The sequence below is a fragment of the Gouania willdenowi genome, chromosome 12 (genome assembly GCF_900634775.1).
Source record: "Gouania willdenowi chromosome 12, fGouWil2.1, whole genome shotgun sequence".
NCBI classification, from domain to species: Eukaryota; Metazoa; Chordata; class Actinopteri; order Blenniiformes; family Gobiesocidae; genus Gouania; species Gouania willdenowi.
Window position 1 is genome coordinate 26,922,027 of NC_041055.1, and position 15,367 is coordinate 26,937,393.

The 15,367-nt window shown below is 37.1% G+C and overlaps 1 protein-coding gene across 3 annotated transcripts in view; it reads left to right on the forward strand.

Annotated features, from left to right (window-relative positions):
• Window positions 1–296: 296 nt before the first annotated feature.
• LOC114472800 (nipped-B-like protein B) overlaps window positions 297–15,367 on the forward strand; it is a 35,763-nt gene continuing 20,692 nt past the window's right edge. The window contains exons 1-10 of one of the 3 annotated variants that reach the window (XM_028462048.1): window positions 297–525; window positions 6,193–6,340; window positions 8,810–8,975; window positions 9,224–9,324; window positions 10,432–10,540; window positions 10,627–10,775; window positions 11,339–11,463; window positions 11,554–11,644; window positions 11,742–12,263; window positions 13,290–15,050. In XM_028462048.1, the coding sequence (XP_028317849.1) occupies window positions 6,277–6,340; window positions 8,810–8,975; window positions 9,224–9,324; window positions 10,432–10,540; window positions 10,627–10,775; window positions 11,339–11,463; window positions 11,554–11,644; window positions 11,742–12,263; window positions 13,290–15,050 (3,088 nt within the window). In that variant the 5' untranslated portion in view covers window positions 297–525; window positions 6,193–6,276. Of the gene's footprint in view, window positions 609–6,192; window positions 6,341–8,809; window positions 8,976–9,223; window positions 9,325–10,431; window positions 10,541–10,626; window positions 10,776–11,338; window positions 11,464–11,553; window positions 11,645–11,741; window positions 12,264–13,289; window positions 15,051–15,367 lie in introns of all 3 variants that reach the window. The other 2 variants (XM_028462047.1, XM_028462049.1) reach the window with 2 other exon arrangements.

Sequence of the window (15,367 nt, forward strand, 5' to 3'; positions counted from 1 at the left end):
TATTTTTACAATATAATATAATGTTTGTAGAATATACTATTATTTTTGTACAACATAATTTCATCTTTGTACAATATAATTATCTTTTTCATACAATATAATGATCCAAAATCTATTTCCCCCCGTGGCAGCTCAACGTTGCCGTATAGGTTCAAATTACTGTCTTTTTTTTTTGTCACAAAAAATAAAGAATACAATTATATTTAAAAACATATTTTCGCTGGTAATGCGCTAAATGAACCACACCGCGAAGCCTCCACGCAGTCGGAAGTTGGTCACCATATTGAACGGGAAGCGAGTTGAGTCGCTACACCGGTCCTGACGGGGCTCGCTGCTGTTGTGTGAGCCATTACCCGGAGGAGCTGTTCGAACAGCGGGACAGAGAGGGAGCTAGAGCCTCGTCTCCAGCTCCAGCTGCCATCCTGCCCCCTCCTCCTCCTCCTCCTCTTCCTCCAGAAACACTTCTCTTTCTCATCACATCCAGAGGCAAAGAAGCTACAGCAGCCGTCCACAGCCTCCTCTCAGGTACAACCGTTCACCTTCCAGCGGTGTGTTCGTGTCTGCTCTGGGCAGCCCAGTGCCGGGCGTGCTGACCCGGCTGCTTATAGGTTTGTGATGGAAGTGTTTTCTTTGCTTTGTACCCCTGCCCCCTTGGCGTCGGGTCGGGGTTACGCTTCCTTAGGAAAGTCCGTGGTCCGCTGTGGGAGCCAGAGATGCGTCGGTAAAGGCCGGGGCAGGTGCAGGGTGGATATTTAGCACGGATACGTGACCTTAGACTGTTACAGATAGAGCAACCCGCGGTTAGCATGATTTGATGCTGTCCCGGTGATGCTAGCTTAGTTACGGATGAGGCTACACCTAGCCAGTTAGCACACATTAGCTTCTTCTCCGGGGCAGTTGCTAGCCGGCTAACAGGGCAGTTGAACCCCAGTCACTTTCACAGACGTCGCTTAGGCTGCTCGTCTGCCCGGCTATTGTCTGAAAACACGGCGAATGTTGTAGTAACAGAGTCTTAGCACGGATAATAATGTAGTATAAACGAGCTAGTGTCGCTCTAACAGGGTAAGAACAACCCCAGGCAGAGATGAATTTGTCATAACCTGGTAACAAACAAAGGTGACCATTATAGCTTCCTCTAACAACATCTAAATAAATAGCATTAAACCAGTTGTATATGTTTTGGAATGCAACAACAACTATAACATTCGTGAAATCCTTTCCGCTTTTAAATAATTAATTATATAAAGTGTAGCGCCAAATTACTGCACATACGGTGTTTTTCTGTATGGCGTCCTCATTTTTAATTTGCATTTTACCATAATTTAGCTTTTTTGGTTGTTTTTTTTTTCACGTGTACATGTATTTTGTGTTTTGCATTTTTTTTTTCTTTCAATCTGCAATTATAAATGGAAAAAAGATACCAATAACTAAATATACTGAAGAAAGAGATCCTAGTCAATTTGTAGATTAAATGTTTTCCTGATGTTCATTATAAACACTGAAAACACCTTACAGTAGCTATTAGCACTTTAATTTCCTTGTACAGTCAGAAAACATCTTAGGTTAATAATTACAGTCTAAGCGTCCGTAGGAGTGAACTGGTATATGTGATTGTCTTCTTTGTATGTTTGTAACCTTGTGAATGTGATGGACTGCCATCATTTCCAGGGTGTACCCTGCCTTGCACCAAAACAGGGATTCACACCACCAGATCCCTGTCTGGAAAAAGTGTGTTTTGATCAATGAAACCATCTATTAATAATACATGTTATGTCATGGCTTAAGTAATGTTGACAGATTTCTTTATCTATTCATTTATCTGCGATGCTTGTTTATTCTCCGTAGGGTAGGGTTTAACTTCGGGTTTCTAAAGCGTGGGCTGTACAGGTCATCAGTCAATCGTAATTTTGAACAAACGGACAGACACGTACACTGACTCTTGTAATTAATCTAAAAGTCATCGTCGAAATGTCTCACTCTCCATGTGATTAAGAGCACATTTATAAACAACAGACGTTGAACTAAGTGCTGTATAGAAGTTATAATAAAAGTTTACACAAGTAAAAGAAAATGAGATAAAATATGTACAAATAAAAATACAATAATGGCAGTTCTCAGTTCGGGTTAAAAGCCATTAATTAGCCAAATTCCACCCAATAAGACCTGGGATACCAGGACTTGAATCCAAGAGATTTGCTATTCACAATGCATCTGATTCTTAAAATAGCAATAATAAATAGAAGAGATGGGTGATATTATCGGCCCGCGGTTATTATCAGACGATAGTTGCCGTATAATGTAGGGCTGGGCGACATCGTGCAAAATTAGTATCTCAGTATTTTTTCTCAAAATGGCAATATACAATATAAATCTCAATATTTTTAACTCGATAAAGTGTGACCAGAAATACAATTCTAGGTTATATTTGCTGATGAAATATGCCACAGGCACATTTATTAATAAACAGCTGCACAATATGTTCAACTTTTGACTTTTCTCTTGTAAGGGACAGCACGTGTGAGTGAGTTCTGTAGGGTGGCTTGTTTAGGGGAAGGTCTGGGTTAAAACGCATTCAGTAATCCATCTAACTGTGCTTCAGCGACACCTAAAGCGAGTATTTTAATACAAAATAAGCTATAAAATAAAAATATATCAATATCGGTGAAACAGTAATTTTCTATATCGCCAAAGTAGAAAACTTGATATATATTGAATATTGCCCAGGCCTAATATAATGTCATATCATTTGACGTCAGTGTTGATTTTTCCACTTTAAAGTAGGGGTGTCCTGATCCGATATTGATATCGGATATCGTCCGATATCAGCCAGAAAACGAATATCGGATTTTATCGGACTGCATCTAAAATCCCTGATATAGATTATATTATATTTATGTAATTGTAGAATACTGTAGATATATTGAAGGTTAAAATGTGTGTAACCAATTGGTTAATAAATGGGTCAGTTTTTCTCATCCCTACTGTTGCTGACCATTGTTCTCTGTTTGAGTAACATCACTTCATCAAGCCTTTTCTAACATTCCACGTTACAAAATAAGTCATAAAAGTTTGTATGATTCGTGCTGATATCGTATCGGATCGATATAGGTATCGACCAATACTCAAGACTGCAATATCGGCATCATATTGGAAGTTAAAAAGCTAGAGTTAACCTGTTATTTCCATTGAGAGATGTACATTATATGATCTAAAATCCAGTTGATAGGGAGGGCGTGTTAGTTAATATTGGTTAATAATGTATTATCGGACAATATCAGTATAAGGGATATCATCAAAACCTAATATCGCACATCCCTAATAAAGAGTTTATAACACATTTAGCTACACTCGCCCACCTGTGGTGCCCTCAAAGTTAACTCAGTTTGCAAACACTAAACATAGTGTATAATCACAGGATAAGAAAGGCTGCTTTTTAAACTTCCAAGGTGAGGCAATTAAAAATATTAAGGAATTATATTTATTGATTTATATGCAGATTCCTTGGCAGCACAGTGGTGTAGACAGTGATGTTTTACTGCTAGAAATTCTGCTGCGTTTATTCCAATGACTTGTTGTTGGAGTAAATGCATTCATGAATGTGATAACTGTCTGTATTTGTTGTACTGTACGGTATATGTATTTTGCTGCTAACCTTATGTTTAGTCTTGTGTAAAGGTTGCTTTCATTTATTCATTCATTCATTGATTTAATACACTACAACAGATGGTGGTTTATTTTAAAGATAATAAACCCTCTACTAAGAACACTGATGAAATACGCCCCTAGGCAGACACCCAAGAGGATGAACCAGAAAATATAACAAAATAATAAAATGTTTGACGTACACAATATTATAGTTAGTCCTTAAAACACATCTAATTACATGTATACATATCTACCATATGTTGATAACATCCGCTATAGAATCATGTAAATATACATGGGTAAACAAAAATCCTGAGTAACAATGACAAACAATAAAATCAGTGGGAACTAAAGGAGGTACATTATAAATCTTCTCCTTCCAAAACTCAGATATATAGTACATAATCAGTCTGTAGGAGTACAGCTACAGTACAGGGTGTAAACACTTAAATTAATGTTACCTGCTGTGCAGTAACTAAGTATCTAAATAGTTTATAAATAAGATGTAAAATCAATATTTGACTAAGACATGCCCAGGCTTGTTGTCCACTGTCTGTAAAATGTGTCTGGAACAGCTACAGTTCTACTGGCCCTGTGATGATGCACATTAGATTATTCTGTTTTAACAGTTTAGCTTCAGTGATGATGTTTGTTTGTTTGTAGGGGTGTTGGAAAAATCGATTTGGCGATATATCGCAATATTAGCTCGCGCGATTCTCGGATCGATTCTGAATGCATCCAAATCGATTTTTTAAATTAAAAAAACTTTATTTAACCAGGAAAGTCTTTTCCACTGCAGGAGACATTGTAACTGCATAAAGAAGTGCTCTGAAACCTGGGAATGTTGACCAGCTTGTGTTTTTTCAATAAAATCTAAAAATAAAGTACTAACTTTCTGCATTTATTTGTTGTTCTAAACGTATACCTCAGTTAAGTTGCACTAAAGCCATGTTGTACTAAAGTCAAAGTTTGTTTAAAAGCCACAGGCAGATTGTATGTTATTTTTTATTTTAAGTTGTTGGCACATGGCTTGTTAAAGCCTATGTTTTGAGTGTAAAATATGCCAATAAAATATATTTCATACATAAGGTTCTCATGAAGGTGTACACATTTACAGATTAGTTGTTTCTTAAGTCATAAAAAAAACCAAAATCACAATAATTGCCCTATACTTTAATATCGGGATACGAATCGTATCGCCAGATGCCAGGCAATACACAACCCTATTTGTTTGTTTTCTACAGCCACATGGAGCATTTCTGTGTGTTGTTTGCATGTTTCAGCAATGTTTATGTGGGTTTCCTTCTTTGATCAAAACAAGAATATTCATTCACACAACTATTCACTCCAAATTCAGCAGGTTTGTTTGTTTGTTTTTTTATTTATCTTATTCAAGACGTTAAAGCAAATTTCTTTCTCCTCCACATTGAAAAAAGAAGAAACAATGAATGAAAAGAAGCAGAAAGAAGTAAAACTTAGAACATCTGCCCCCTCTATAAAAAAATAATGACATTAAACAAAGGCAATCTGCAACACAGTCATTGTCACATCTCATTTGAAACTAGGGCTGCACAATTGATCACATTTAATCGTGATTTTGGTTGCCATGATTGTCAGCAATATTTACATTTATAATGCAAGTTCTGCACTCTGTAATAGTGTATTTATTCAGTTAGCCTTTGTTACATTTTATATTCTTGGGTACTTTTTTTAAGGTTAACTTTTTAAAATTATAGTTGTTATTTAAATCTTAATGTTGCACCGTAAACTGTACACATATTGATTGTTAAAAAGTGGTGTAATAAAAACAGTTTCTTTTTTAAACGTTTTATTTGCAATTTCTAACATACAAACAACTTACAAGTGTAACAAATTAAAAACAAACAGCACAAAAACAATAGTTTAACAAAGGGTTAACATAAAAGCTGATTTTTACGAAATATGATAAATAATTGTGATTATAATAATCGTGATTACCATTTTGGCCATTATCGTGCAGCCTTATTTGAAACAACAATCCAGTTACATTTCTGTCTTATATTTCTTCAACGTAATACTTTTTACATTCTTTTTAAACATATTAAGTGCTGTTGATAATTTGATGTCATTGTTTAGATATCTCTATTCTTCGCAAGTTATAATTATTTTCTCTCTTATTGATTTTTTTTAATTTTTTGGCAGATTTGTGGGTAAGATTTTTAAATGAGCTTTGTACATGGTTTTTAAAATCTTGTATTTTATTAACTTATGAAATTTTAATAATTTTTCCTGTGTAAATATTGGGTTTGTAATATGTTCCTTGTATCCACTTCCACTAATAATTCTTAGTGCATTCATTAAAAATGAACATACTTGTTAATGAAATCCACCCAGATTTGGTAAGAACATGCAGACTTCATGCAGAAATAAATGATTGAGAAATGTGTGCAATATCCTGCAATTGTTACTAATATCACACATTTTGTCATATACTATGCATTATTATATGTATTCTTGTCAAGCCCTTGGAAAAAAAAAATTAAATCACTTCTGTCTTCCCACTTGCAGCGTCTTGGAGATGTGACAATAGGAAGAGTTTGTGGAGATTAAGCAGCCAGTGCTTTGACACGACCTCTTGACCTCATCTTCAGCATGAATGGTGACATGCCTCATGTTCCCATCACTACTCTCGCTGGAATCGCTAGCCTAACAGACTGTAAGTACCAACGTGTCAAGCACTGACATTTTTAAAAGGACAGAGTGATAAATATTTATTTATATTACAGCTAAATAAAATTAACCTGGCAAGAGCCAGATTCATGTGTAGCCCCTCCCTCTAACTCGAGTTCTCCACATTAATCTGGGTCTGTGTCTGTCGAATCCTTTTGGAACCAGGGAGGGACATGAACAGAATGCTTGAAGATGATTGGGCGAAGCGCCTGTCCTCGTGATTTGTTTTAGCCAATCACACGGTAACAAATGATGTTGTCGTCATCAGCATGCGCCGCAGAGACGCTGCTACAACAACAAAAAGACTCCTCTGATGAAAACTTTCTTTTGGGATAGTAATGCTGCGGTCATTATTTCGTTGAGTGACTTTTGAGTATGCGAGTTAAGGCCACATTAACCATCCTCCTGCGTCGACATCTTTCTATTTTGCCAGTTTTGCTTCGGTGCTTCTGCCTTCTTCACACCCGGACATCCCGCCCTAAACCACAACACTGCCTCATGATTGGTTTGAACATTTTGGTTCGGATTCGAAAGGCAGAGGCGTGAACAGTACAAGATGGATTCTGGTGTTTGTGAACACCAGGAGAATCCATCTTTCAGGCACGGTTAAATTAATGGTCAACATTGAGCAGATTACTTCTGCACAAAGGAGAGCTGTCTATTAATATATCCTGTCTCTAATTTTGATGTGATTATACGTTGTGGTTAGTGATGCATCAAAAGTTCGGCCACCAAAAATGGCCCAAAAGTGCATTTTTAGTTTTCATTTTATTTTTATTTTCATATTTTTAATTGATTTATTTCTCCTTAATATGATATAATGTAATTGCAATATTTAAATTTGTACTGGATAAGTACACATTCAGACCCATAAATGCAATGGGACTAATCATTTGCATAATAATTTATTTCGGTGTTTTGGTTTTCGGCATTGTCTTTTTTAATTTTCGGTTTCGGTCAAGGATTTCAATTTTGGTGCATCCTTAGTTGTTGTTATTGTAAAGCTGAAGCTACAGTGCTGAAAAGGGGTTGAACAAAATAGTCAACTCATGATACGATATGAAATACGATTTAGGGCTCACGGAACGACATAAAAAATAAAAAAAAAATCCCAATGAACTGCAACAAATCTTGTTGATGAAAAACAATTTGACTGCAAAAGTTGGAGACAGTTTGTGGGATTGTTTTGCTTCACAAATAATAAATAAAAACACATTTACTAATCTAGCAGTTTTTTAAATGTATTATTATCTCTCAAACATAAAAGTTTTCAAAGCTTTTGTCTTTGGGCTTTTATATGTTTGACTTTCCATTCATGAGCTTCTCTTTCACTACTGCACCAATGTTTTGGCCTGTGTGTGATTCAAATACGGCTCATGTTTAAAACACGTAGCTTTCCATTTTTAAATATTCATTCTCAGTGGTGTGGCTTGTAACTGTTATTCTGCTTTGAGTAGCACATTGTGAGGTTCAGCCATATTATAGTTATTGCTATTCTCTCAGCCTTCTCCATGGCATCTTTTACTTTACTGTTTACTTCTTTTACTTTTTTAAAAACCGACTTATGAGTCAACGGAGCATCCAATATGGCTGTGTTCGAAATGGCACACTATACGATGCACTACAAACTCAATAAGTATATACTGTCTGCTATATACTATAAGAATGGTCAGGATGATGAAGTATACTTCCAAGTTTCCCAAGATGCATTTCAAACCTCCAGCAACAAAAACCTGAAGCACACTGAGGCTAAATATCTGTGTTGATTCTCCACCTTTAGTCATTTGATCCATAAAACTTGCGTATACACAGTTCAGAGATTTTCGGAGACCCGCCATTATACTACGGACTAAAATTACGGTTAACTTCAAAACAAGAGCCCTATTTACAAAAGTGTTAAAAAACTAATGGAAGACAAGAAGAAATGCTTTTATTTTGAAAAGGGGATGTTTGACTTTTGGCTTGAAGCCGGTCCAGGGACAATTTTACGTTCCGCTCGCAATGCATCATAGGACGGTTGAGTATGACTAGTGTTCCCACCGTGCATGCTTCAAAAAATGTCCCGATTTAGCATACACCCGGGTTTTGCTCGAGTACTCAATCTTTCCATACTATCTAATCTAATTGTATTGCATACTCATTCTGATGTCAGACTTCGTATGAGTAGTACATTAATATGCGATTTTGAACACAGCCTTATCTCAACGTTGTCATCCGTCTTCCTACGGGAAGCAAGAAGGTCAATTGTAATCCTGCCCCTTCCCGTTCTTGAATCTTTTTTTTTCTTGCACCTTTAAATTTTACATTACTGTTTTTTATATCGTGAATAATTCCATTTACCATTTAAAATCATTTGTGACACCTAACCTACTGTATATTTCTTCCTCATAGTTTCATTTTTCCTTTTTTCTCGCCCATTCAAGCCTGTTAAAAACCCTGTGAATCCTCCTTTTAGTGTTAAACCAGCTGCCTCTGCCCTCTCCTCTGCCCGCCACCACCGCTAAGAGTTTGCTCTTCAATGGAAGGATCTCCGAAGAGGTCAGCAGCCTGCTGGTGTGTCGAGATGAGAATCTAGTGACTCAGCTGGCCCACGGCCTTAACCAGGTGTCCACCGAACACATGTAAGCACCACACATTATGGCCGACGCATTCCTGCAACAGTAGCTGAATTGGAGTAAAGTTTCATGTTGTGGTTAAAAATGTCTGCTAAGGGTGAGGTTGCTAGAAAGAGATCAACATTCTTTGCCACAGCAAGCTTTTCAAATGAATGTTTCTCTGCTGAAATCCCATTAGATAATTTGGACCAGTGAGCTGCTGTTGCTGGTAATGATAATAAGACAGTGGGCTATTCTCTCATCTTATTTGTCAGAGAACTGAAGGATAACTTGGGGAACGATGAACCAGAGGGTGAAATGCCGCTGCTTCTCCAGACACTGCTGTCCAGAAACCCCAAGATCTTTCGGGACAAAAGTAAGAAGCTTTACTCATTGCAGGAAGATTTTGAACAGCTTCATTTTTCACTTTCTTCATTTGGTACTCAGTAATTCCTCCGGGTCATTTCCTGACTATAGAGTATGATATTATTGCTGTAAAATTAGATTTTGTCACATCAAATTGATATAGAAACACCTGTTTTGACATATGTTAAATTAGCATTAATAAAGACATAGTTTAAGGGCACAATCACACTGGCAATTCAATCCAGGCCCGGCTACATTTCAAATGAAATGAAATCAAACTTTATTTATAGAGTGCGTTTCATATAAACAATATAATTCAAAGTGCTTTACATCATTAAAAACTTACATACAATAAAGGTTGCCCCACGCAAACAATCCACAAGAAACCCCAACAACATCACACACAGACACTTAGAATTAAGAGAATGACAAACATAAGCGTTTTGATTGCGTGTGCACAGTGTAAACATCCCTGCACGATAAATGTAGACATTTGCGAGTTCAGATTAATCTTAAAATTTGAGCCATTTGTTCAGCAGGGCTGGGTGATTTAGAACAAAACTCATATTTCAATGTTTTTTTCCTCAAAATGGCGATATTCGATATAAATCTCAATATTTAAAACTCAATTAAGACAATTCTAGGTTAAATTTGTTGATGCAAAATGCCACACAGGCACATTTATTAATAAACAGATGTACAATATGTGCCACTTTAGTCTTTTTCTCCTATAAGGGACAGCACGTGTGAGTGAGTTCTGTATTGTGGCTTGGGTTAGGATGCACTCAGCAATCCATCTAACAGTGCTTTTCATGTTCTGAGAAGTGGACTCCTAAAATTAGTATTTTAATACAAAATTAGCTATAAGATAAAAATATATTGTTAAAGGCGATATTGTAATTTTCTATATCGCCAAAATAGAAATCTCTATGTATATATTGCTCACATACGAACAAAAGTCTAATGATGACATTGTGTTATGCATATGTTTATTGATTTTTGCTTCTACAATAAGAAAGCAGAACACTCATCAAAAGTTTTCTTTTTGCTCCCTTTCATGTATTTGCATTGGCTCTGTTTGTCTAACCCTAATGACATTCTTTATCTTCATTTTTAGGTGTGAGGCAGCAGCCAATCATTCAGCCCTATAAAATATCTCAGAATCAGGTCCATGGAAGTCCAGCATCAAACTACCAGCAATCTTCTGTCCCTCAAAGTCCGACTGGGTAAAGCCGACCTACCTCATCTTGCAAAGTAGAAACTATGATGAGTTTGTACATTTGCTGATACATCTTTTTGTTCTATCCTCTAGTTGTTTCTCGTCCCCTCAGTCTGGGTCAAGTGCACGGTTTGTACCACAGCAGAACAGCCCCATACCCAGTCCCTACACCCCTCAAAGCCCCGGAGACTACATGCAGTACAATCCACCTAGTTACTCCCAGAGCCAGCATACTCAGCAAGGTGAATTTGTTTAAAATTCCTAATAAATCAGTAGTTTGAAGTCTTAATTTCTTAAATGTATATGATATATTTAAAATTTTAAAAATTGCAGAAAGTATTTTAACTTGTTTTGTATGGTGTCATCTATTGGTTTTTGAATGCATCATAGTGTTTGTTGCAATTTTCTAATCTCTGCTATATATGGGTCAATGACAATTAAGGATTTTTCTATAAAATGTGCATCATCGGGCACGGTTTGCATGAATATTATGATGGAAATTAATATTGAAATACTTTGAAATCTTATACAAGACTATAATAAAACTAAAATAGGGCAGAAAATAATTTTAAACATTTTTTTCAAAAGCCTGACAGTTGCACCATATGATATTTTAACACTTCGAGAAACAGAATAAATTACAGATATAATTAATTTAAACCTTTTTAAACTAAAGGAAATGCAGTTGGACAGAATATTTAGGTGTTGCGTCATTGACCTATATACATAACACCATTTGAAGGCTTTAGAATGGGTAACTAAACTTTATTTTTTGTCTACAAATCATATTTGAAATACGTTTTAGTTGCAGATGACTTAAGGAATGAGAACAAAACCTCTGGGCAGTTATCGCGTAATTCCTCAAATCATCATGAAACTCTAGACTCTGGTGAGGACTATCTGACCGTGGCTCACAGACTGAGGAATCAGGTAAAGCAGTAAAAGCTTGTATGAGATCTTCCTTTAACACACCGGCTGGACAAAGTAAACATAAATATTTTCTGTTGTTTGTTCTTCAAGGAGAACAACTCGTCCCATAAGGCTGCTGTGTTTTCAGTGAATTCACCACAGTATGCGTGTTCCCCCACTGCAAAGGAAGGAATGGGAAAAAGTATGATGTCCTGAGCTCATATTTCTTCATTCTGTGTATTTAAATGACTAAATTTAACACAAACTTAATCTTTGGTGTTCCCCTTTTTCTTCTCCAGCTGGGCTGAGGCCTCCTCTCATAATGCAGTCACCTCCACCTGATGTGGCACAAGGTTTAACTCCTGAGCGGGCCTCCATTGACCGCAAAAGGAAGCAGAGGGATCGAAGTAAAGAGGAAGAAGTTCAGGGGGACAAAAATGCCCTGTATGACATTATTAGTTCCCCATCAAAAGACTCTGCGAGGCTGACGTTGAAACTGTCTCGAGTGAAGGCTCAAGACATCGATCAGTCCGACGAACAATCCCCAACACCGCACGTGGACTCAGAGCTGGAAGCAATAGAAATGATGAATGACAACCATCACTTGTCAAGGACTATACAGGAAGTTCCACGTAACTCAGTGGTTGAGGAGCAAGTGAACTCTAAGCTGGCTGCAGTACTGCCAAATCCAAAAGACACAGCCCTGATGAGTAGGGCTGTGTTTGAGGACGCTGATATAGATGCACTGGCAGAGATGGAGAGAACTGAACAAGAAGCAGCTAGCGATCGAGAACGGTTGTCTAAAGAAGTCCAAGACAAAGGTGTGTCTTAATTCTGATATTTTTCTCCAATGATTGGTCAAGATTGTGTTTGTAGTAAGGGTAAAGAAAAAATCGATTTGGGGATACATCGCAATATTTCACCGTGCGATTATCGTATGGATCCAAAGAACGTCCAAATCGATTTTTTTACTTGTTTTTTAATAGAAAAACTTTTAATTATGTACATATGCATAGCACGTAAACGCTCAATCACTTAGGTGTCAGTGCACCACATCAGACTTTGTTAAAACTACCTCACTCCTCAATGCATTTGGTAACACTTTACTTGAAGTTTTATACATAAAAGCTGTCATTATCTGTCAATAGCATGAATAAGGGGTCATGAAGGCTGTTATTAAGTGTCATTCGTTACCCTAACCCTAACCTTTCGTTACCCTAAGCCCTAACCTTAACAATACCTAACTCCACTAGATCCCTCCACCTTACCCAAAAAATGCCAATATAGCTCCAAAGGTGTCCTAATTTAGTGAACAACACTTAGTAACAGCTTAATGGCAACCTTCATGACACCTTATTCATGCTAATGACAAATAATGACAGTGTAATGTCAGCTTTATGTATAAAACTTCAAGTAAAGTGTTAGCATGTATTTTAGTTTGGAAGTAGATTGCGCTTTATTGTTGTGGCTATGTGGTATTTGGTTACTTTAAAAAAAAAAAAGAAGAAGAAGAATTTAAGAACTTACAGAATCAGAATCTGTTGTAGAAGAAAAAGTTACACTTTTTTGAAAAATGGAAATAGACAGTTTGATAAACATACCACTTGTTTTTGATATTGGTACTTGAATTACAGTTATTTACCATTTACTTGTTCTCACAAATTAAAAAAATAAATAAATAAATTGTATTTCAAACCATTTTGTACTTGTAAAGGTGAAATTTTAATTATCGTAATATACCATGATTGTATTTCTTTGTATCGGGATATATGTTAGCGTGACATGCAAATTGTGTATCATATCGTCATATTTGTAGAGGTTTTATTCAACTATGCCTTTTATTACAGACAAACCACTTAAGAAACGGAAGCAAGACTCGTATCCTCAAGAACCCGGAGCTGAGGCCACCGAGGTGTTTAATGATCAGGGAGGCAACAGTGTCAGCAAGCTGACAGCCAGAAAGACGTGCTCTGCAAGTAATGGTGCCAGTCGGCCTGCATTGATGGTCAGTATCGATCTGCAACAAGCTGGCCGAGTAATAGGACAGCCTGTAGTTGTCTTGGAAGAACAGCCTTTGTGTGTGGATCACCTACGACGACTGAAGTCAGAGGCTGATGAGAAGATCAATAATGCTGTTGAAAAGAGACCTGGGATTATCAGACAAGGACCAGGCCAGCATGCAGAAGCTCCACAAAATTCTGGCAGCGACAACTCGCAACCAGTGACCAGCAAACGGAAGCAAGAGAGTCAGCGTGAATCAAAACACAGACTCAACGAGAAAACCGACGGCAACAAGAAACAATCTGACCACAGACAGACGGAAATGCAACGGCAGAAACCCAATAAGCATTGTGATTCAGTCCAAAAAGAAGAAAAGAACCACAACAGTCACAGAACCCACACTAACAGGCCTGGAATGCGAAAAACCGAAAGCAAGACGGAGTGCAACTCCAGTCACGGGGAAGATAAAGTCCGAAATCGGGATACGGAGAAAGAAAGAGAGAAAGAAAAAAGCAGGGACAGAGAAAAACACAAAGAGAGAGCAAAAGTCAAAGATAGGGTCAGCATTAAAGAAAAAGATAAAGACAAAGAACTGAATAAAGATACAGAGAAAGAAAAAGAGAGAGAAAAGGATAAAGGTAAAGACAGAGAACACACTAAAGATACAGAGAAAGAAAAAGACAGAGAACATAATAAAGATACAGAAAAGGATAAAGACAGAGAAAAAGATAAAGGTAAAGACCGAGATACAGAAAAAGATAAAGACAGAGAAAAGGATAAAGATAAAGGTAAAAGCAGAGATACGGAAAAGGATAAAGATAAAGGTAAAAGCAGAGAAAAAGATAAAGAAAAGGATAAAATCCGAGATAAGGATAGAGACAAAGAGAAAAATAAAGATAAAGAGAGGGAAACTGATAAAGCAAGAGAAAGAAAAGACAGAGAAAGGGTCAAAAGCAAAGATAAAGTCAGAGACCGAGATAAAGATAAAGACAGAGATATGGATAATAAGAGAGATCGAGTAAAAGACAAACTCAGAGATACGGATAAAGATCTCAGTAAAGAGGTTGATAAAGACAGAGAACGAGACAGAACCAAGAAACACAAAACACCGTCAAGAGAAAACTGCAACAAAACACCCGACAACTCGAGAACGAATCAGGGTGGAAGCAAACAGTCAGCGGACCTCAGCGATCAACAGCGAACAAACAGCACCAGCCTCCAATCGCCCGTTAAAAAGGAACAAAAACCAGCAAACGGCAACGCAACACAAACTCCAACCAAACGCAACCCATGCGAGACCAAACCCACTGAGTTCCCATCGTACCTGCTGGGCGGCAAGTCGGGAAGCCTCAAGAACTTTGTGATTCCTAAACTGAAAAGAGATGGAAAAGATCCTCCACTGCAGAGCAAAGATGTAGGCAGCTGGATTGAGCCGTGTGTACGGCTGGAGAGGGTTTCCCTGGTGGAGAACTTAAACAAAAAAGCCAAACCTGTTGTCGTCCTTGAGAGACTCAGTGCTGATGAAGTAAAAATGATGGTTCTGGAGAGCAGAAGTAAACACAGCTCTCGATCCAAGACCTGGACGAGCTTTAACAAATCAGCAAGAGGTGGGATCATTTTTTTTAATATTCGCTACACTTTTTATTTCTTACTTCACTTTTTTCCTCACCTGATTTTTGTACAGAATGAGTGTTATTGTTTGAATTGATTTTGTGTTTATCTTGAACATGCAAACAGAATATCAAAAGAAACAAACAAAACAAAATGAAAAACCAAAAGATTCTCAACACAATTTCTAAAAAGGGTGGGAAGAAGTACATACTTATTTAATCCCACCCCCTATCCATTAATCCCTTTTTTGTTAATTAACCAGAGGTGTAAAGAGTACTTTTATATCCTACTCAAGTAGAAGTACTGTTACTTG